Source organism: Lissotriton vulgaris, chromosome 7 (assembly GCF_964263255.1).
Source record: "Lissotriton vulgaris chromosome 7, aLisVul1.2, whole genome shotgun sequence".
NCBI lineage: Eukaryota > Metazoa > Chordata > Amphibia > Caudata > Salamandridae > Lissotriton > Lissotriton vulgaris.
This window is the reverse complement of record NC_141695.1, coordinates 631,262,500-631,286,942: the sequence shown is the minus strand read 5'-3', so window position 1 is coordinate 631,286,942 and position 24,443 is coordinate 631,262,500. Positions and strand designations below refer to the sequence as shown.

The window sequence follows — 24,443 nt, the reverse complement described above, 5'->3', positions numbered from 1 at the left end:
AATAATGACACCAAGATTCTTCACCTTTGAAACTGGGGGGGGTGGAGGTCCCATGTCAGTAGGCCACCAGTTAGGGCCCCAAAGATTAGTGTTTGAGCCAAAAATAATCACCTCAGTCTGAAAGCCAAATGGGAAAAACAATTCCAACAATCGACAGAACTGCATCTGGCTACTTCATCAATTTCGACAACTTTTCTGAAGATCAATGCGACCCTGAAGTGACGCCAGAAACAAAGACTTTTAAAGAAAAAGCAACAGAACTCTTTCATCAACTCAAAGAAACCTATCTTATTTCTCCATGGTTAGAATTTTGGTTTGGGCTAGGTATATCTTTCCTCCTGCTTTGGCTCATCATGGTACTTTGGGAAAATTCATTGAGGGAAAATACAGTTCAATGGACACAGTAAGTCAGAACATCAACTTAGTTCTGAAGCCTCACAAATCATCTCACATCGAGAAAAGAGAACTATCATCAGTGAATGTCACAGCCATTCCAATACCCGGCGGGGTAGTTTGGGACAAAACAGACTATGAAATATATGGCACGGTCGAGCTCTTGAAATATCCTCACCAATTTAAGGTTTCATTAAGTGACTTTGTAAAACCAAGTACATTCTCTGATGATTGGGATTTTGAAAGTATAAATAATATGATGTCGGATTTAGTGTTGTCAGCAAAATTTACAGAACATGATTATTTACAAGGTTCATCTAATTATGAACAGATGTACTGTTTTACACATTACGCAGACCACTATTTACATAAATCTGCTCAACCTCGAAATGTTTTTAAATATAACCAATGGGAACATTGTGCTACTCCACCTAAAAGCAGTTCAAAAACATTCTATGAGAAATTACAATACTTCTCAGGGTTTAACACGAGTAATGCAGAAACATTTTATTATAAACTGTTGGATAAAACAGGGACAAAAACCATGCTGACAAATACTAAATTGATATATTCAGAAGCATTTTATGAAAAAATGATTACATTTGGTTTTGATTTCTGGAAAAATAATATTGAAACAAAAACCATCGGGGGTACAAAAGAATGGCAGGTACAAGGCCTAGAAGCATTATTTCGAGCCTGCATGATCCCAGAACAAATAATGTTCTTAAATGACACAATTCAACAAACAACACGTCTTGGTCTAGCCAAGATTAAAGACCTTAACAAACCGTCTATTCCAAAGCCAATACCTGATAATGCAACCACAGATATTGAAATAGACGTATCCCAAATTTTAAATGAAAACAGAACACATCCTGATTGGAAAAAGTGGTTAATCTGGCCTACAGACACGAATAACTGTCAAGATAGATTCCTGAACAAATGACAGGGGTTAAAAATAACCAGACCAGACCCTAGATACTCCCAGAGACAACATCCAGGGATAGTAACAACATACAGTGTAGGGAAGTTATGCCTTGAATGGTTACAAACATCCACACTGGCACAAATTAAGCAACACTTGTCTTTACTTAAAGATGGTGCTGACTTGCGCGATTTCATTATGGGACCACTTGTCTTTACTTAAAGATGGTGCTGACTTGCGCGATTTCATTATGGGACCACGCAAACATGGTCAAAAACGTTTCATAGCGGCCAGCATATATGCTGCATACAACGAGGCATGGAAAGAAACTCAAATTGAAACAGCCGATAAAATATGAGAAATTGATCGTATTAATTTGGAAAAATCACTTTCTGTTGTGGACAATGGGTTAATGACTCTGTCCTCCAGAATATATTCACTAGACAGTATTGTATCATCTGCAATTGATATAATAGACCAGGACTTGTTAATGTTACAACATGGCCAGTCCCAATTACGTTCTATTGTACAGCTAGGCTGGACGTTGCAAAATCTTCGTTCGGGCTATGTGCCATGGCATTTAATCAACACAACGTCATTGTTTTCCATCTTTAACCTTACTGATAAACAAATCAGTTTGGCACAGAAAGGAGCAGACTATACAATCCTGAGCATCGAAAAACTTGAGAGATTACCATTGACAATGTCAGAAAGACCTGTCATTGAATGGATAATACACGGGATGATCACAATTCCGATAACAACTTTCCAATTTAAAAATTGCCTTGAGTATATACCGGCAGGCCAGTATGAAAAGTTGGGTAAAGGATACATTAAGTCATCATGGAAATTACCTTATACACACACATGTTATAGTGACAACATAAAAATGTATTTCTTAGTGGTAATGAGTGTTACTATTCACTAAGCGGTATACTTTTGTGCCAAGGTATAAACTTGCATGGGGCCTGTGAGGGTACTTCGAATAACCTTTCATGCCACCAGCATGGCACACCTGCAGCACAAATAGAGCCATTCTTTAGGCAACTTTCTAACGGGAGTTACGTTCTAATAACGGATCACAGCTGTTGTGGCTTGGTGCCAGGGAAAGCATATCTCTTAAGCGTGAGTTCCATGGTCACTTGCTGTATGCAAGCATTGTATCCGAATGGCCCTGGAGACTCAGTGGCTCCGATTTGGCCTAGTTTGAATATCTCTTCTATTCGAATTGATACTTTAAGCAGAATGAAGTCTGTGCTTTTGCAGACAACAGTTTATTTTATTTTATTTATTTTATGTAGTTTATAGAGCGCACAGCTACCCCCGAAGGGGTGTCCCGGCGCTAAAGACCTGAGCCTCCAAGGGAGAAGAGGGAGCAAAGAGCAAGAAGAAGCAGTAGGGTGACTCAAAGTCCGGAGAAGAGCCAGGTTTTGAGTTTGGCTCGGAAGATGGGTTCGGAGGGACAGAATCTCAACTCGATTGGTAGGGAGTTCCACAGTTTAGCAGCAATGACGCTGAACCCTCTGCCACCCATTCTAGATCATCTAAAACGGGGTGAGATCAGGAGGCGGAGGTCATTGGATCTCAGGGATCTGGTGGAACGGGATATCGAGACACGTTTTTTCAAATAGTTGGGTCCGCGGTCGTTGACGGCTCGATAGGTGAGGGTAAGGACCTTGAACTGGATGCGGCTAGCCACCATCTCGGCATCAAAAGAGATGTATGATCTCCAAGTTGCAAGGACGGCGGCAGAGATACATACACTTTTATCAACAAATTCACTGAAATGCTCAGCCAAATCCTAAATATGTCGAATGCCAGTGGTATCTCGAGAGTATTTAAGACAATTTTTTCGGGACTGTTAACACCATTTGAAGCAGTCCTGGGTATCTTTCCAAATTTTGTCCATTCGATCCTTGGCGGCCTACCACTACTTTTGGGACTCGTAGCAGGTATTTTATTTTTGACCCTCCTGCTCCGATATGGCAAACCAAAACGCAGACATGACTCCGGCACGGATGGAAGAAACGATCCTAGCAATACGCTACCGGGACCGCATAACTAAAGTCCTTGGGATAGCCCGGCTACGAGATCTGAATATGACCTGGTTTCTTTCATTCAGACCTATATGGCAGACCTGCATCTTACCTGTGCTTCGATGTATGCTATGCGGAGAGGAATGCGTGTTAGACACCTGTCTTGCACTACCATCAGCAATACCAATGGACGTCGATACTTTGCTAAGTCCAGTAACGGCTCACGCATCGTGTTGTCCCCATCGGTTACCAATCCTGATGACGGCATTCGTTGAGACTCCTGCGCTACGACTAGGTGGTGGCAGTAAAGCTAGAAATGAAAGCAGCATCACCCAGGTACGACCTTCTGTGAGCATTGCTGATTCTGAAATCGATGATAGCAATCATTCTCACAACTGCCAAGTTACAGCATTATCGAACTTGGTCGAACTGTCACCTGAATATGTAGACCAATTCTTTGAGAGCCTGTCTGAAATGATGTTCTCCCCTGAACAGAAACAATAACTTTTGGAAAAGAATCCGGCACACAGCGTTCCCATGAACTCTGAATTCGGCCTTCAGCTTTGATAAACAAAAGGTACTGAAAAGTGTTTTGAATTTTCTTTTCTCCCCGCTCATCATGAAATTATTTTTTTCAAAAATTTCCAAAATATTTACCTTTTTTCTGGCACACGTACTCTGCTTAAAGTAGAACTATTCATAAAGAACAGAGCTTCTATTTTTAGTAGATCTAGAGACAAAATATTACCTCAGCCTCTAGCACATTTTACAATTGTATTTATATGTGATGAAATAGTCTCGCCCTTCTTTTCTGTATTTAGAGACTTTTCATGTGTAATTCTTCGCAGAATCGTTCAACTGAATGCATATGCAATATTTTTTTTTGAATGATTACTATGCTTGATAAACGTACAGTACCTATTCATTTTTCATGTATTTCATGTACACCATTTCAAAATAATAATGTATTTTGGGGTGGGTAGGAATACACGTGCTTCTTATTGCTTTAGTTTTTAGTCATTTGATGGACATAAATTCGTGGAGTGGGTGATGTGTTTTATCTAGGACCCCGATCAATATTGTGACCTCATGCCCCTATACGGCTATAATCAATACATATCCCTATAAACGGCATAATAATCAGAGCCATATTTCAGTAACACGCCTCTGCAGTCCATGACAGTCCATGACACAGCAGAAGCCACTTCCTTAGATTCCTAGATAGCACACCGAGTTCTTTCGACATCCCAAACCCCCAGCAACCTGGGAAAGCCCCGCTTGCTTTGTTTTGATTAGTAATAGAACTCCTGCGAGCACTGTAAGAACGACCAGTTCTTAGTGACATCTTTATTGATGTCTTATGTCCAAAAACTTACGTCAAACTCGGCACCTTTCAGGTATAAATATACCAACGTTGCCTTAAGCAAACACACGGTGGTGGTGAATACTGGAGCAGAACATCTGTCCCCTTTCAGAGAGCCCAGCAGATGCGAGAAGCCCACGGACGCTGCCCCTCCTCCTAGACGCGCTGAGAAAGACACTGTCTTTTCTCTTGCCGAGAAAATCCAGCTCCGGCGTTTCCAGCCTACCCGTGCGGGTGACTGGGATATCGGGTCCTGAGAGGAGATACCAGACCTCCTGCATTCTATTCCAGAGGTACGGTGCTGACTAAACCCTTAGAGAGAATTCTTGAAACAAACTCTTGGCAAAACCAACTTAACTTAAACTGCTACTTACTTACTCCCTCCCATGTATTAGGCTTAGGTCAGGTGCACCGGGGTAGGCGTAGTTAGAAGCACCAGTTGAGGTCGTTAGCCAATGTATATATGAATTTATATATTTTATTCATTTTAACCATCTTATGGCTAAGAAACCATATCAATGCTTTTACAGTATTATTTCGTAATACTCCTTTTACTGTACGCACTTTTCATAATAACAAGTCTTGCAATTGTGGCAAATCATTTCTCTTGCATGAGAAGGAAGACTGCTCAATAAATAATATATTTTATTGAAAACGCCCATCTCTCTATTCTCTGCACTCTGGTGAAAGTAAATCTGCACAACTGACTGAGTGAAATAGCTGTCTATTGTTTTACACGACTCTAGAGATTGACTCTTATTCTGAGGAGCAAAGTTGTCATGTTTATGGGGTTGTCGGAAGCTGAATCCCTTCTTGTCTGAGCCAGGGAAGCTGATCACTTCCTATTCAGTCAAGAAAGTTTCCAGTGACCTCTGAGTTAGCTGGCGCAAACCTAAATTAAGTCTAACATAGTCAGTAGAGACCTAGAAGACCGCAGTCCTACGTCTACACTGCTGTTTATGTTATTCCAATGCGCAGGGCCTATAGGGAAAATAGGAACTACACTACACTCTCACTCGCAGCACAGGAATCCGACGGTGTTAAAAACTGCTCGCTCCTTTAAACAGAACGGGAGGTAGGGGCGGGAAGAGGACCAGCTGAGGCAAGTTTGAATCGGCACTGCCCGCTGGTCCTCGCAGTCCCGCGGGGTCCAGAGAGAGTTTCAGTTCACTTCCCTCAGTCCAGTGAGTCAACACACGAGCGACGCCCACGAAGCGGGGGCCGCGAGATGTGGGCTTGGTGTCCTGGAAACAATGATGTACACAGGGGCGATTACAGAGATCAGCTCCCACTCGCAGCACAGGAATCCGACAGTGTTAAAAACTGCTCGCTCCTTTAAACAGAACGGGAGGTAGGGGCGGGAAGAGGACCAGTTGAGGCAAGTTTGAATCCGCACTGCCCGCTGGTCCTCGCAGTCCCGTGGGGTCCAGAGAGAGTTTCAGTTCACTTCCCTCAGTCCAGTGAGTCAACACACGAGCGGGGGCTGCGAGATGTGGGGTTGGTGTCCTGGAAACAATGATGTACACAGGGGCGATTACAGAAATCAGCTCCCACTCGCAGCACAGGAATCCGACGGTGTTAAAAACTGCTCGCTCCTTTAAACAGAATGGGAGGTAGGGGCGGGAAGAGGACCAGCTGAGGCAAGTTTGAATCCGCACTGCCCACTGGTCTTCGCAGTCCCGCGGGGTCCAGAGAGAGTTTCAGTTCACTTTCCTCAGTCCAGTGAGTCAACACACGAGCGGCGCCCGCGGAGCGGGGGCCGCGAGATGTGGGCTTGGTGTCCTGGAAACAATGATGTACACAGGGGCGATTACAGAGATCAGCTCCCACTCGCAGCACAGGAATCCGACGGTGTTAAAAACTGCTCGCTCCTTTAAACAGAATGGGAGGTAGGGGCGGGAAGAGGACCAGCTGAGGCAAGTTTGAATCTGCACTGCCCGCTGGTCCTCGCAGTCCCGCGGGGTCCAGAGAGAGTTTCAGTTCACTTCCTTCAGTCCAGTGAGTCAACACACGAGCGGCGCCCGCGGAGTGGGGGCCGCGAGATGTGGGCTCGGAGTCCTGGAAACAATGATGTGCACAGGGGCGATTACAGAGATCAGCTCCCACTCGCAGCACAGGAATTCCTTACACGTAAGGAATTACTCTTCTATTTGAATTGATACTTTAAGCAGAATGAAGTCTGTGCTTTTGCAGACAACAGTTCCCATCTCGCCATCAAAAGAGACGTATGATCTCCAAGTTGCAAGGACGGCGGCAGAGATACATACACTTTTATCAACAAATTCACTGAAATGCTCAGCCAAATCCTAAATATGTCGAATGCCAGTGGTATCTCGAGAGTATTTAAGACAATTTTTTCGGGACTGTTAACACCATTTGAAGCAGTCCTGGGTATCTTTCCAAATTTTGTCCATTCGATCTTTGGCGGCCTACCACTACTTTTGGGACTCGTAGCAGGTATTTTATTTTTGACCCTCCTGCTCCGATATGGCAAACCAAAACGCAGACATGACTCCGGCACGGATGGAAGAAACGATCCTAGCAATACGCTACCGGGACCACATAACTACAGTCCTTGGGATAGCCCGGCTACGAGATCTGAATATGATCTGGTTTCTTTCATTCAGACCTATATGGCAGACCTGCATCTTACCTGTGCTTCGATGTATGCTATGCGGAGAGGAATGCGTGTTAGACACCTGCCTTGCACTACCATCAGCAATACCAATGGACGTCGATACTTTGCTAAGTCCAGTAACGGCTCACGCATCGTGTTGTCCCCATCGGTTACCAATCCTGATGACGGCATTCGTTGAGACTCCTGCGCTACGACTAGGTGGTGGCAGTAAAGCTAGAAATGGGAGCAGCATCACCCAGGTACGACCTTCTGTGAGCATTGCTGATCCTGAAATCGATGATAGCAATCATTCTCACAACTGCCAAGTTACAGCATTATCGAACTTGGTCGAACTGTCACCTGAATATGTAGACCAATTCTTTGAGAGCGTGTCTGAAATGATGTTCTCCCCTGAACAGAAACAATAACTTTTGGAAAAGAATCCGGCACACAGCGTTCCCATGAACTCTGAATTCGGCCTTCAGCTTTGATAAACAAAAGGTACTGAAAAGTGTTTTGAATTTTCTTTTCTCCCCGCTCATCATGAAATTATTTTTTTCAAAAATTTCCAAAATATTTACCTTTTTTCTGGCACACGTACTTTGCTTAAAGTAGAACTATTCATAAAGAACAGAGCTTCTATTTTTAGTAGATCTAGAGACAAAATATTACCTCAGCCTCTAGCACATTTTACAATTGTATTTATATGTGATGAAATAGTCTCGCCCTTCTTTTCTGTATTTAGAGACTTTTCATGTGTAATTCTTCGCAGAATCGTTCAACTGAATGCATATGCAATATTTTTTTTGAATGATTACTATGCTTGATAAACGTACAGTACCTATTCATTTTTCATGTATTTCATGTACACCATTTCAAAATAATAATGTATTTTGGGGTGGGTAGGAATACACGTGCTTCTTATTGCTTTAGTTTTTAGTAATTTGATGGACATAAATTCGTGGAGGGGGTGATGTGTTTTATCTAGGACCCCGATCAATATTGTGACCTCATGCCCCTATACGGCTATAATCAATACATATCCCTATAAACGGCATAATAATCAGAGCCATATTTCAGTAACACGCCTCTGCAGTCCATGACAGTCCATGACACAGCAGAAGCCACTTGCTTAGATTCCTAGATAGCACACCGAGTTCCTTCGACATCCCAAACCCCCAGCAACCTGGGAAAGCCACGCTTGCTTTGTTTTGATTAGTAATAGAACTCCTGCGAGCACTGTAAGAACGACCAGTTCTTAGTGACATCTTTATTGATGTCTTATGTCCAAAAACTTACGTCAAACTCGGCACCTTTCAGGTATAAATATACCAACGTTGCCTTAAGCAAACACACGGTGGTGGTGAATACTGGAGCAGAACATCTGTCCCCTTGCAGAGAGCCCAGCAGATGCGAGAAGCCCACGGACGCTGCCCCTCCTCCTAGACGCACTGAGAAAGACACTGTCTTTTCTCTTGCCGAGAAAATCCAGCTCCGGCGTTTCCAGCCTACCCGTGCGGGTGACTGGGATATCGGGTCCTGAGAGGAGATACCAGACCTCCTGCATTCTATTCCAGAGGTACGGTACTGACTAAACCCTTAGAGAGAATTCTTGAAACAAACTCTTGGCAAAACCAACTTAACTTAAACTGCTACTTACTTACTCCCTCCCATGTATTAGGCTTAGGTCAGGTGCACCGGGGTAGGCGTAGTTAGAAGCACCAGTTGAGGTCGTTAGCCAATGTATATATGAATTTATATATTTTATTCATTTTAACCATCTTATGGCTAAGAAACCATATCAATGCTTTTACAGTATTATTTCGTAATACTCCTTTTACTGTACGCACTTTTCATAATAACAAGTCTTGCAATTGTGGCAAATCATTTCTCTTGCATGAGAAGGAAGACTGCTCAATAAATAATATATTTTATTGAAAACGCCCATCTCTCTATTCTCTGCACTCTGGTGAAAGTAAATCTGCACAACTGACTGAGTGAAATAGCTGTCTATTGTTTCACTCGACTCTAGAGATTGACTCTTATTCTGAGGAGCAAAGTTGTCATGTTTATGGGGTTGTCGGAAGCTGAATCCCTTCTTGTCTGAGCCAGGGAAGCTGATCACTTCCTATTCAGTCAAGAAAGTTTCCAGTGACCTCTGAGTTAGCTGGCGCAAACCTAAATTAAGTCAGACATAGTCAGTAGAGACCTAGAAGAGCGCAGTCCTACGTCTACACTGCTATTTATGTTATTCCAATGCGCAGGGCCTATAGGGAAAATAGGAACTACACTACACTCCCACTCGCAGCACAGGAATCCGAGGGTGTTAAAAACTGCTCGCTCCTTTAAACAGAACGGGAGGTAGGGGCGGGAAGAGGACCAGCTGAGGCAAGTTTGAATCCGCACTGCCCGCTGGTCCTCGCAGTCCCGTGGGGTCCAGAGAGAGTTTCAGTTCACTTCCCTCAGTCCAGTGAGTCAACACACGAGCGGGGGCTGCGAGATGTGGGGTCGGTGTCCTGGAAACAATGATGTACACAGGGGCGATTACAGAGATCAGCTCCCACTCGCAGCACAGGAATCCGACGGTGTTAAAAACTGCTCGCTCCTTTAAACAGAACGGGAGGTAGGGGCGGGAAGAGGACCAGCTGAGGCAAGTTTGAATCTGCACTGCCCGCTGGTCCTCGCAGTCCCGCGGGGTCCAGAGAGAGTTTCAGTTCACTTCCCTCAGTCCAGTGAGTCAACACACGAGCGGCGCCCGCGGAGTGGGGGCCGCGAGATGTGGGCTCGGAGTCCTGGAAACAATGATGTGCACAGGGGCGATTACAGAGATCAGCTCCCACTCGCAGCACAGGGATTCCTTACACGTAAGGAATTACTCTTCTATTCGAATTGATACTTTAAGCAGAATGAAGTCTGTGCTTTTGCAGACAACAGTTCCCATCTCGCCATCAAAAGAGACGTATGATCTCCAAGTTGCAAGGACGGCGGCAGAGATACATACACTTTTATCAACAAATTCACTGAAATGCTCAGCCAAATCCTAAATATTTCGAATGCCAGTGGTATCTCGAGAGTATTTAAGACAATTTTTTCGGGACTATTAACACCATTTGAAGCAGTCCTGGGTATCTTTCCAAATTTTGTCCATTCGATCTTTGGCGGCCTACCACTACTTTTGGGACTCGTAGCAGGTATTTTATTTTTGACCCTCCTGCTCCGATATGGCAAACCAAAACGCAGACATGACTCCGGCACGGATGGAAGAAACGATCCTAGCAATACGCTACCGGGACCGCATAACTACAGTCCTTGGGATAGCCCGGCTACGAGATCTGAATATGATCTGGTTTCTTTCATTCAGACCTATATGGCAGACCTGCATCTTACCTGTGCTTCGATGTATGCTATGCGGAGAGGAATGCGTGTTAGACACCTGCCTTGCACTACCATCAGCAATACCAATGGACGTCGATACTTTGCTAAGTCCAGTAACGGCTCACGCATCGTGTTGTCCCCATCGGTTACCAATCCTGATGACGGCATTCGTTGAGACTCCTGCGCTACGACTAGGTGGTGGCAGTAAAGCTAGAAATGGGAGCAGCATCACCCAGGTACGACCTTCTGTGAGCATTGCTGATCCTGAAATCGATGATAGCAATCATTCTCACAACTGCCAAGTTACAGCATTATCGAACTTGGTCGAACTGTCACCTGAATATGTAGACCAATTCTTTGAGAGCGTGTCTGAAATGATGTTCTCCCCTGAACAGAAACAATAACTTTTGGAAAAGAATCCGGCACACAGCGTTCCCATGAACTCTGAATTCGGCCTTCAGCTTTGATAAACAAAAGGTACTGAAAAGTGTTTTGAATTTTCTTTTCTCCCCGCTCATCATGAAATTATTTTTTTCAAAAATTTCCAAAATATTTACCTTTTTTCTGGCACACGTACTTTGCTTAAAGTAGAACTATTCATAAAGAACAGAGCTTCTATTTTTAGTAGATCTAGAGACAAAATATTACCTCAGCCTCTAGCACATTTTACAATTGTATTTATATGTGATGAAATAGTCTCGCCCTTCTTTTCTGTATTTAGAGACTTTTCATGTGTAATTCTTCGCAGAATCGTTCAACTGAATGCATATGCAATATTTTTTTTGAATGATTACTATGCTTGATAAACGTACAGTACCTATTCATTTTTCATGTATTTCATGTACACCATTTCAAAATAATAATGTATTTTGGGGTGGGTAGGAATACACGTGCTTCTTATTGCTTTAGTTTTTAGTAATTTGATGGACATAAATTCGTGGAGGGGGTGATGTGTTTTATCTAGGACCCCGATCAATATTGTGACCTCATGCCCCTATACGGCTATAATCAATACATATCCCTATAAACGGCATAATAATCAGAGCCATATTTCAGTAACACGCCTCTGCAGTCCATGACAGTCCATGACACAGCAGAAGCCACTTGCTTAGATTCCTAGATAGCACACCGAGTTCCTTCGACATCCCAAACCCCCAGCAACCTGGGAAAGCCACGCTTGCTTTGTTTTGATTAGTAATAGAACTCCTGCGAGCACTGTAAGAACGACCAGTTCTTAGTGACATCTTTATTGATGTCTTATGTCCAAAAACTTACGTCAAACTCGGCACCTTTCAGGTATAAATATACCAACGTTGCCTTAAGCAAACACACGGTGGTGGTGAATACTGGAGCAGAACATCTGTCCCCTTGCAGAGAGCCCAGCAGATGCGAGAAGCCCACGGACGCTGCCCCTCCTCCTAGACGCACTGAGAAAGACACTGTCTTTTCTCTTGCCGAGAAAATCCAGCTCCGGCGTTTCCAGCCTACCCGTGCGGGTGACTGGGATATCGGGTCCTGAGAGGAGATACCAGACCTCCTGCATTCTATTCCAGAGGTACGGTACTGACTAAACCCTTAGAGAGAATTCTTGAAACAAACTCTTGGCAAAACCAACTTAACTTAAACTGCTACTTACTTACTCCCTCCCATGTATTAGGCTTAGGTCAGGTGCACCGGGGTAGGCGTAGTTAGAAGCACCAGTTGAGGTCGTTAGCCAATGTATATATGAATTTATATATTTTATTCATTTTAACCATCTTATGGCTAAGAAACCATATCAATGCTTTTACAGTATTATTTCGTAATACTCCTTTTACTGAACGCACTTTTCATAATAACAAGTCTTGCAATTGTGGCAAATCATTTCTCTTGCATGAGAAGGAAGACTGCTCAATAAATAATATATTTTATTGAAAACGCCCATCTCTCTATTCTCTGCACTCTGGTGAAAGTAAATCTGCACAACTGACTGAGTGAAATAGCTGTCTATTGTTTCACTCGACTCTAGAGATTGACTCTTATTCTGAGGAGCAAAGTTGTCATGTTTATGGGGTTGTCGGAAGCTGAATCCCTTCTTGTCTGAGCCAGGGAAGCTGATCACTTCCTATTCAGTCAAGAAAGTTTCCAGTGACCTCTGAGTTAGCTGGCGCAAACCTAAATTAAGTCAGACATAGTCAGTAGAGACCTAGAAGACCGCAGCCCTACGTCTACACTGCTATTTATGTTATTCCAATGCGCAGGGCCTATAGGGAAAATAGGAACTACACTACACTCCCACTCGCAGCACAGGAATCCGAGGGTGTTAAAAACTGCTCGCTCCTTTAAACAGAACGGGAGGTAGGGGCGGGAAGAGGACCAGCTGAGGCAAGTTTGAATCCGCACTGCCCGCTGGTCCTCGCAGTCCCGTGGGGTCCAGAGAGAGTTTCAGTTCACTTCCCTCAGTCCAGTGAGTCAACACACGAGCGGGGGCTGCGAGATGTGGGGTCGGTGTCCTGGAAACAATGATGTACACAGGGGCGATTACAGAGATCAGCTCCCACTCACAGCACAGGAATCCGACGGTGTTAAAAACTGCTCGCTCCTTTAAACAGAACGGGAGGTAGGGGCGGGAAGAGGACCAGCTGAGGTAAGTTTGAATCTGCACTGCCCGCTGGTCCTCGCAGTCCCGCGGGGTCCAGAGAGAGTTTCAGTTCACTTCCCTCAGTCCAGTGAGTCAACACACGAGCGGCGCCCGCGGAGTGGGGGCCGCGAGATGTGGGCTCGGAGTCCTGGAAACAATGATGTGCACAGGGGCGATTACAGAGATCAGCTCCCACTCGCAGCACAGGGATTCCTTACACGTAAGGAATTACTCTTCTATTCGAATTGATACTTTAAGCAGAATGAAGTCTGTGCTTTTGCAGACAACAGTTCCCATCTCGCCATCAAAAGAGACGTATGATCTCCAAGTTGCAAGGACGGCGGCAGAGATACATACACTTTTATCAACAAATTCACTGAAATGCTCAGCCAAATCCTAAATATTTCGAATGCCAGTGGTATCTCGAGAGTATTTAAGACAATTTTTTCGGGACTATTAACACCATTTGAAGCAGTCCTGGGTATCTTTCCAAATTTTGTCCATTCGATCTTTGGCGGCCTACCACTACTTTTGGGACTCGTAGCAGGTATTTTATTTTTGACCCTCCTGCTCCGATATGGCAAACCAAAACGCAGACATGACTCCGGCACGGATGGAAGAAACGATCCTAGCAATACGCTACCGGGACCGCATAACTACAGTCCTTGGGATAGCCCGGCTACGAGATCTGAATATGACCTGGTTTCTTTCATTCAGACCTATATGGCAGACCTGCATCTTACCTGTGCTTCGATGTATGCTATGCGGAGAGGAATGCATGTTAGACACCTGCCTTGCACTACCATCAGCAATACCAATGGACGTCGATACTTTGCTAAGTCCAGTAACGGCTCACGCATGGTGTTGTCCCTATCGGTTACCAATCCTGATGACGGCATTCGTTGAGACTCCTGCGCTACGACTAGGTGGTGGCAGTAAAGCTAGAAATGAAAGCAGCATCACCCAGGTACGACCTTCTGTGAGCATTGCTGATCCTGAAATCGATGATAGCAATCATTCTCACAACTGCCAAGTTACAGCATTATCGAACTTGGTCGAACTGTCACCTGAATATGTAGACCAATTCTTTGAGAGCGTGTCTGAAATGATGTTCTCCCCTGAACAGAAACAATAACTTTTGGAAAAGAATCCGGCATACAGCGTTCCCATGAACTCTGAATTCGGCCTTCAGCTTTGATAAACAAAAGGTACTGAAAAGTGTTTTGAATTTTCTTTTCTCCCCGCTCATCATGAAATTATTTTTTTCAAAAATTTCCAAAATATTTACCTTTTTTCTGGCACACGTACTTTGCTTAAAGTAGAACTATTCATAAAGAACAGAGCTTCTATTTTTAGTAGATCTAGAGACAAAATATTACCTCAGCCTCTAGCACATTTTACAATTGTATTTATATGTGATGAAATAGTCTCGCCCTTCTTTTCTGTATTTAGAGACTTTTCATGTGTAATTCTTCGCAGAATCGTTCAACTGAATGCATATGCAATATTTTTTTTGAATGATTACTATGCTTGATAAACGTACAGTACCTATTCATTTTTCATGTATTTCATGTACACCATTTCAAAATAATAATGTATTTTGGGGTGGGTAGGAATACACGTGCTTCTTATTGCTTTAGTTTTTAGTAATTTGATGGACATAAATTCGTGGAGTGGGTGATGTGTTTTATCTAGGACCCCGATCAATATTGTGACCTCATGCCCCTATACGGCTATAATCAATACATATCCCTATAAACGGCATAATAATCAGAGCCATATTTCAGTAACACGCCTCTGCAGTCCATGACAGTCCATGACACAGCAGAAGCCACTTCCTTAGATTCCTAGATAGCACACCGAGTTCCTTCGACATCCCAAACCCCCAGCAACCTGGGAAAGCCACGCTTGCTTTGTTTTGATTAGTAATAGAACTCCTGCGAGCACTGTAAGAACGACCAGTTCTTAGTGACATCTTTATTGATGTCTTATGTCCAAAAACTTACGTCAAACTCGGCACCTTTCAGGTATAAATATACCAACGTTGCCTTAAGCAAACACACGGTGGTGGTGAATACTGGAGCAGAACATCTGTCCCCTTGCAGAGAGCCCAGCAGATGCGAGAAGCCCACGGACGCTGCCCCTCCTCCTAGACGCGCTGAGAAGGACACTGTCTTTTCTCTTGCCGAGAAAATCCAGCTCCGGCGTTTCCAGCCTACCTGTGCGGGTGACTGGGATATCGGGTCCTTAGAGGAGATACCAGACCTCCTGCATTCTATTCCAGAGGTACGGTGCTGACTAAACCCTTAGAGAGAATTCTTGAAACAAACTCTTGGCAAAACCAACTTAACTTAAACTGCTACTTACTTACTCCCTCCCATGTATTAGGCTTAGGTCAGGTGCACCGGGGTAGGCGTAGTTAGAAGCACCAGTTGAGGTCGTTAGCCAATGTATATATGAATTTATATATTTTATTCATTTTAACCATCTTATGGCTAAGAAACCATATCAATGCTTTTACAGTATTATTTCGTAATACTCCTTTTACTGTACGCACTTTTCATAATAACAAGTCTTGCAATTGTGGCAAATCATTTCTCTTGCATGAGAAGGAAGACTGCTCAATAAATAATATCTTTTATTGAAAATGCCCATCTCTCTATTCTCTGCACTCTGGTGAAAGTAAATCTGCACAACTGACTGAGTGAAATAGCTGTCTATTGTTTCACACGACTCTAGAGATTGACTCTTATTCTGAGGAGCAAAGTTGTCATGTTTATGGGGTTGTCGGAAGCTGAATCCCTTCTTGTCTGAGCCAGGGAAGCTGATCACTTCCTATTCAGTCAAGAAAGTTTCCAGTGACCTCTGAGTTAGCTGGCGCAAACCTAAATTAAGTCTAACATAGTCAGTAGAGACCTAGAAGACCGCAGTCCTACGTCTACACTGCTGTTTATGTTATTCCAATGCGCAGGGCCTATAGGGAAAATAGGAACTACACTACACTCCCACTCGCAGCACAGGAATCCGACGGTGTTAAAAACTGCTCGCTCCTTTAAACAGAACGGGAGGTAGGGGCGGGAAGAGGACCAGCTGAGGCAAGTTTGAATCCGCACTGCCCGCTGGTCCTCGCAGTCCGGCGGGGTCCAGAGAGAGTTTCAGTTCACTTCCCTCAGTCCAGTGAGTCAACACACGAGCGACGCCCACGAAGCGGGGGCCGCGAGATGTGGGCTTGGTGTCCTGGAAACAATGATGTACACAGGGGCGATTACAGAGATCAGCTCCCACTCGCAGCACAGGAATCCGACAGTGTTAAAAACTGCTTGCTCCTTTAAACAGAACGGGAGGTAGGGGCGGGAAGAGGACCAGCTGAGGCAAGTTTGAATCCGCACTGCCCGCTGGTCCTCGCAGTCCCGTGGGGTCCAGAGAGAGTTTCAGTTCACTTCCCTCAGTCCAGTGAGTCAACACACGAGCGGCGCCCGCGGAGCGGGGGCCGCGAGATGTGGGGTCGGTGTCCTGGAAACAATGATGTACACAGGGGCGATTACAGAGATCAGCTCCCACTCGCAGCACAGGAATCCGACTGTGTTAAAAACTGCTCGCTCCTTTAAACAGAACGGGAGGTAGGGGCGGGAAGAGGACCAGCTGAGGCAAGTTTGAATCTGCACTGCCCGCTGGTCCTCGCAGTCCCGCGGGGTCCAGAGAGAGTTTCAGTTCACTTCCCTCAGTCCAGTGAGTCAACACACGAGCGGCGCCCGCGGAGCGGGGGCCGCGAGATGTGGGCTCGGAGTCCTGGAAACAATGATGTACACAGGGGCGATTACAGAGATCAGCTCCCACTCGCAGCACAGGAATTCCTTACACGTAAAGTGCTCATTTGAACGTGTCTCTCCACTGTTATCCCTCCCCCGTCTTCCGACGAATTACTGATGTTCTGCCAAACTACGGAGTATATGTTGATGTTATTTCACGCTCTTGTAAAACTCGCTCTACTTTTTAACACTCTTTCTCCTTTTCCTATGTTTTTAATATGCTCATGTAAAGTGCTTTGATACCTCCGGGTCTAGCCAGCGCTATATATAACTGAAATAAATAAATAAAATAAACACCTGCTCTTTATCCCCAGTGTGCATGTATGGAGACAAGTCATGGCTCGAGGTCATTCCCTGAACCCAGTGCCTCAACACAGTGTGTAACTTTTTCTGCTTAAGAATGCGCGAAATTTACAGATTGTCTTATTGCCTAAAACAGGCGATCTCTGGAAAACCCAAGTTAATAAGTGTCTTCTGCCCATTCATCTTCATGGCCCATCCAGACTCGAGGCCTGCATTGCAGGAAATATTTGGTTCATGTTTTTAAGTCATACATGTGGTTCTGGTGGCCAAAGCGCCATCTTGAACCTGTGCCACCCGTCCACCAGCAGATGTAGACTCCTTCGAATGTATCGTAACCAGACTGCTGTTCTTTGCTCTGACTGACTTGCAGCATCGCATTGAGGCCTGCCGCATGCTGATGAACATTGGGCTTCAGCGGATCCAGGAGGAGGGCCTGGAGGAGGAAGTCTTCGAGGCACTGAAAATGAAACTGAACAAGGAACCTCTGATGGTAAGAACTGTTTGAGGAGACCTACCTGTCAGACCAGCAAAATAAACATTATGAGGCACAGTGTAAGAGTTTGGTGCAGAGAAGAAAACTGAAGGACAGGACATGCTGACATGGGCATACTAAAAAGGGGTTCAGTGAAAGCCAGAAAGGGAGGGGCTCACACAGTGACACACACATTGAAGGATAGCATAGTGTCTGACACAAAGTGGGAGTTGATCACTGTGATAGAAAGGGGGTATTGCAGTTTAAGTGACAGACGCAAAGTAAGCGGTTGGTCCTGGGGCAGACATACCAAGAGATGGGTACAGTGAGAGACTCAAATGAAGCAAGGATCACAGTAACATCCAGAAACTAAGGAAAAGGATAGACATAAAGTAAACGACATAGACATATACAACAGGATGAATATAGTGACAGGCACACAAGATGTGTACAGTTTCATACAAAAATGAAAGGTATGCGAAAGTCATGCAAAAAGGTGGGCACAGAGAAAACAAAAACTAATAACGAGGACAGACATACACTAAATGGTGAGTACAGTTCCCCTCCACACACACTCAAGGGAGATGTGTGGCCTTTTCTACAGGCCCCGGGGCAGACAGGGTTATTGAACAGTGCATGTGGCGGGTGCTGTCATTTACCAGTGATAGCCTAGGGCTTAAGGTGCTATTGCACTACAGTTCGATAAACAAGGTATTCCGTGTTCCCCTTGACTCTCCAGTTGTTTTGAACTTGGACACTGTACTATAAACGTAACTCCACTCGGTCCATTCTGTAACCTGGAAGAGCTGTATCTTTCAACAAGAACGGGGCTCTGAAGTTATCAAAATGATAGCCCACCCCTTCAGAATGTGAAGAGTGGCCCCTTAGTCTGCCATATCACACAGATATCATTTGGCCTTTGGTTGAATGGCCCCCTGTAGGGTTGGGGGGATTGAAATGCTGTTCCCCCACCTCGCAGGGGCTACAGGGGCTTCTGTTACATCCCTAGAACAGAAGAAAATTCATAACAGGAAATCTGGCAAATATTTGGCGGTATCCCATCTGCTGTCCTTTACCAGATTGAGGCAGGGGTGTTCCTGATGTTGGAACAGCCAACAGTCTGCCATCGGGAACGACCTTTCAGCAGAAGAGATGCTTATAGAATTGCAACAGGCAGGCCACCAAATTTAGAGTGATTCATCATAGTCAGAATATTGTCTGTTCCAAACCAGCATTAAAATCATGGTGATTCCAAATAAATATTTTTTTGTGTCTCTTCCATGCTAGGATAATTGTTTTACAAGTGTGTTTCTAGAAACTACTTTAAGTTATAACAATCTTTGCTATGCTACTATGGTATGGCGACTTGTGCGGTTAAGTTCTTCCCCTCCAAAGCTGGTCTGTAATTGCCAACCAAAGCTGGATCCCTGAAAAAAGTCCATAGACAACTGCAAATTCGGCATAGCTTAAACGATGGCCCATGTTTTTCATTCATGTGTATGGAAGTAGGGAAGTTATAATTAGTATGCACACAAAAAGCCAGAAGGGTGTAGGGCCTCCTGTGTCTGAAACATAGCTATGGGAGGGCGAAACTCTCGGAGTTTCACTCCCTAATTCTGCAGAGTGACCTACAAATTCAGCTCTATTCCATGAAGTTCTTCGAAAGGCGGGATTTTGCACTTCGTGGGGATTTTTAGCTCCAAGAGCATGCTCTGTTCTATAGAATCAGCACGGACAGCACCACGCTTCGCTCCAAATGGCGCTGCTTCTTTCTGCTGCTTTAGTAGATTTTCTACGCGAGCGGCAGCTTTCACAAAGTGAACGGTAGCAACCTGCCGTGACTGCCTACATTGACAAATCTCGCCAGGAGGCATTCTAGCACTAGAAGATCATGCTAGGAATGCAAATTCTCACTTTCGCACTTGCCAACTTAATGTCGGCGAGAACAACTCTGCCGCACAGCACTTGGTGGAGTTTTGCCTTGAACTCCACTCTCCAAGCAGAGCAGGAGTGGGCAAAACTCTGAGAAATCTGCTGGTGGAGCGACATTTTTCACCCACCCTTAAACATAACACCAAACACATTTTCATTACTTATATGGTAAACTCATATAAAAGAAATTACTTGTTGTTTTACAGTTAAAATGAGTCTATGGGCAAATGTTCAATTGTCCTAGGCAGGCTGCAGACTCTTGGCCTTTGTACGGCCCAGGCATTCAATGGAACATGGGCTCTGGACAGAACGCACCAATGTATCAAATCGGATATGATACGTTGCCTTCTACTCTATTTTATCAGTTAGTCAACAGTTCTGGAAGTGGACTAGACAATTTAGTGGATTGACGGCAGGTGGCTGGAATTCCTATGGAATGAAGACAGATAAAGATCGAAAAGGACAGCATTGCAAGACTGGCTGTGGTGAAATGCAAATACCTGATGTACAGGGCTAATATTAATATTGTTTTGGGGGTGGAAAGCAGGTGACAACCAAATAACAAGGTCGTTTTAAAATGTCAACAACCTCAAAATTGGTGTGGGAAAATGAAAGTAAGAAAGTGCACCTTCTCAGATATTTTCGCATTAGCCAATTTTTAGGTGTGCATTTGCTAATGCTGCTACTCAACTCACAGAGTACTACTGAGGTGACTGCAGCAATCACAGTCTAAGATTTGTACTCCTGCAGACCTATGCAAATTCCAAAAATACTGGAAACGTACTCCTAAATTAGACCAATCCTACGGTAGTTAGATCACATCTTTGCAAATCTGGGCCATGTGTGTGGGATTACTGTGCATGGCTGAACTAGGAGATATAGAAAACGAATTAGCAGGAAACAAAAAAGAAAAGCTCACCACAAATTTTAGCTCAAAGAACATAGAAATAACTAGAGACAGGTAGCAGGCAGGGTTCTCTTGTCAAAACGAACATGGCTGGGCTGGACAGGCCTTAGATTCCACTGGGCATTTCCCAGGTGGGCTGGAGCCCTTAGAGGGCAGTTTTGAGAGCCCATGGACGGGCCTGGTGCTTCTGTCACTTTCCACAGTGCCTTGAGATTAATCGCGGCAGGCAGAGGAGGCTTCAAGAGAGGGAATAAGGGAGGGGAGTAGGGAGAACATGATCACAGAGAGTAAAGAGGGAGAGGAGAGGAGAAAGAGAATGGACTGTAAGAAAGATATTGCACGAGGAGACGAAGAGAAAATGGACTGATGTGAGCATTTTTGCTAGAGCTGCTTTTGGTTCCCAGTCCTGCCCCGAACATGTAGAAACAAACAGACCAATGAACAGAGATGCCAGGCAGAGACAACCAGGTACAGAGGAGAGGCAAGAAGGGAGAGTGCTAGACTCATCAGCACCCTGAGAATTGCTGTCTGTGAAGACACCCGTGCCGAGGAGCTTTCATGATTTGTTACACAATCCACAGGGGCCACAGCTGAGGTTCAGACACACACACGAGAAAGAAGAACAGAGAATTGTTATGAGGCCAGGACTTCTTCACCCTATCTCATTCTTCCTCAATATCCTTCACTTCCCTCAAGCCTCCTTCCTGTATGTTTCTTTATTCCTCTCTGTATCTCTGTCTTCCTTCCCATTGATGTTCCTCGATTACTCTTGTTCTCTCTCTCTCTCTCTCTCTCTCTCTCTCTCTCTCTCTCTCTCTCTCTCGCTTGCCCTCTCCTATTCTTGCTACCTCTGCGTACAACGGGAAACTGCTCTACAACGCTGCAGTGACCAAGCAGGTAGGTAACAACGCGGTTGTTACAACGACTGTGATGTTACCATGAGCGGCTTTACATCGCAAGTTGTTTATATGACTTGCACAAGGTGGCGTGCAACACCAGGGAATGTGTTGGATTTTATGTCCTACACATTCCCTGCTGTTGCGCTAACTGGAGTAGGAATAGTAATTTACACTATTCCTAAGTCCAGCGTGCCATATAGCTCAATTCGTGAAAGCGACTTGCGATGTAAAGCCACAGGTGGTAACAACGCGGTCGTTGTAATGACCGCGTAGTAACCTACGCGTAGTATTTGCCCGCGTAGTAGCGTCATACATTCGCACACAACTCAATCTTCTTCTGTCTGTCTCTTTGTCATGCTTTCTCTCCCTCACAGCTTCTCATTTTATGTCATGTTAATCTAGACTGTAAAGCAGGTGGTCGGTGAAGCTGCTGACGCTTTGGGAATGAAGCCATTGATGTGGGACCTCGCAGAGAGGTAAGTGTGAAGACTGCAGCAATGTCTTCCCAGCCAGCATTTCTTAGAGAGCACCCTTAGCTTTACATCGTCCACACCCTGCAAAATCCCTAAGTGTATATCCACACCCCAGTGGTGACCCCAGAATTAATGAATAGGGTGGCCTTGAGCCCAAACCTTCTCGGCTCAAGTTTGTGGTTGGCCCAGCAGGTTGCCCCTAGTCAGTGCCCCCACAGGCGAAGGTAGATCTGCGTATTTTATTTATTTTTGAGTCCAAGCCTTTTTGCAGGGACACGCTGAACAATGTGGCGGCTGTCGTAGTGTACAACTACAAAAGGGAGCCAATGGTAGAAATGTGGTTGTGGACTGACTCATAATCACTATAGGCCTAACTCTGCGTGGGCCTTTGTTCCCACCCCCAGATTTACCTGGGGTGGGAACACTGGACCCGATTTTCTGGGTGGTAACTTTGCCCAGAAATATTGCTTGATGTTTTGATTGCAGCAAAAGTCAATCCTCATTCCTCATTTTTTGTGATGGGGGTCATTGCTAATAAGTCCTCTCTCCTTCCTTCGCAGGGGCTATGTGATGATCTAGCCAAGCATTTCAAACATAAGATTGATAAAATCTATAATTCCTTCAACTCGGAAGAGACGGTTAGGGCGGTAATACCTCACCAGGAAGACCCTCGCCTCCCTAGTCTGGAGACTTTCTCAATCATCACCTGTGAGCAAGTCTTATCTCTACTGGCACATACTAAGTAAGGCTCCCCGGCAGATGTGGCTCCTCTCTGTATTATTTCAGATCTGACCCTGGCCTTGTCTCATTCAATTATGGAGGTTTACAACTTATCATTAGCTACAGCTGTATTTCCTTCTAAATGCAAGAAGGCTTACATCAAGCCCTTGCTTAAGAAAGCACTAGCTGACCTGGCAGACTTACAAAACTATAGACCAATTTCGCTTCTACCATGCTGTTAAAAAATCATGGAAACCTTGAGGAAATGACAGCTTTCGGGCTATTTAGAACGAAACAACTTTCTCGATCCTTCGCAGTCAGGCTTTCATGCATGCTACAGCACTGAGGTCACAGATGAATAAGGATGTTATTAGACGAGGGAACACCTACCAAATTAGTCTTTCTTAATTTGTCGGCAGCCTTCGACACCATCTCTCACAGAATCCTTATGGAAAAGCTGCTAGAGATTGGTGTCGGAGGAAAGGCATTACAATGGATGCACAGTTTTCTGACCGACCGAACACAATGTGTACAATTGGACACATTTTTATATGTAACCTTGGTAATGGATAAGGGGGTACCACAAGGTTCCATCCTGAACCCTACCTTGTTCAATATCTATGTGGCTTCCCTGGCTTAGACTATTAGATCCTGTGGGTTTGATACGATCTTGTATGCGGACGACACCCAGATGATAGTACCCATAGGTAAGGACCCCATCGTGACCAGAGAAAAATGTAAGCTCTATATGTTACAAATAGCCACATGGATGAACAGGAACTTTCTACAGCTGAGTTCCAGTAAAACAGAGATTTTGCTGTTTGGGAAAGCAGAGGAGTTATGGACCCCTGAATGGTGGCCTGTGGAACTTGGGGAAGCCCCCATATCCCAAAAATGGGCAAAGAATTTGGGCATTGCAATTGATGATAAACTTTCCATGGGGGAGCATGTAAAAACTATAGCCGGCAAGTGCTTCAGTACTATGCGCATGCTGAGAAACATCTTTCCTTGGATTCCCCTCTCCTGCAGAAAAGTCCTTATACAGGCGCTTCTAGTCAGCAGACTAGATTACGGAAAACTCTCTATTGGTAGGGATTAGGGAGGACCTGTTATCTAGGTTGCAAGTTGTCCAAAATACAGCAGCACTTCATGCCCTGAGCAAGCCCGACGGAATGCCTTCATCACCTCTCTTGCGCCAACTGCACTGGCTACCTATTAGGAAAAGATCCGTTTTTAAACTCCTATGTCTAGTGTATAAATCACTCCACGGGCTGGGCCCGGCATATCTAAGAAAGAAACTAGAACCTTATATTCCGGCACGCCAGTTGAGATCAAGCAGTCAAATTCTACTCTGCAAGCGGAGAATCAGGAAGTCTAAAATGGGCAGACGTGCCTTTTCTCATCTAGCTCCCACTCACTGGAACAGACTGCTGGATGATAACCGAGCGTGTGCCATTTGGCGCAGTTTAAGAAACTTCTTAAAACCTGGCTGTTTTAATGGACACTCCCTAACTATGTTGTCTGCTACCCAGGCGCCGAGAGACCCCCTTGGGGATGATTTATTGTGCATTACAAATAAATATGCTCACAGCAGGTGGT

General features: G+C 44.7%; 1 protein-coding gene across 1 annotated transcript in view; it reads left to right on the top strand.

Moving 5' to 3' along the window:
- Positions 1-24,443, top strand: part of HEATR9 (HEAT repeat containing 9) — a 153,506-nt gene that overhangs the window by 51,013 nt on the left and 78,050 nt on the right. Inside the window, exons 6-7 of the mRNA XM_086928757.1 lie at positions 17,812-17,931; positions 22,054-22,127. Coding sequence (XP_086784883.1) covers positions 17,812-17,931; positions 22,054-22,127 — 194 coding nt within the window. The remainder of the gene's footprint in view (positions 1-17,811; positions 17,932-22,053; positions 22,128-24,443) is intronic.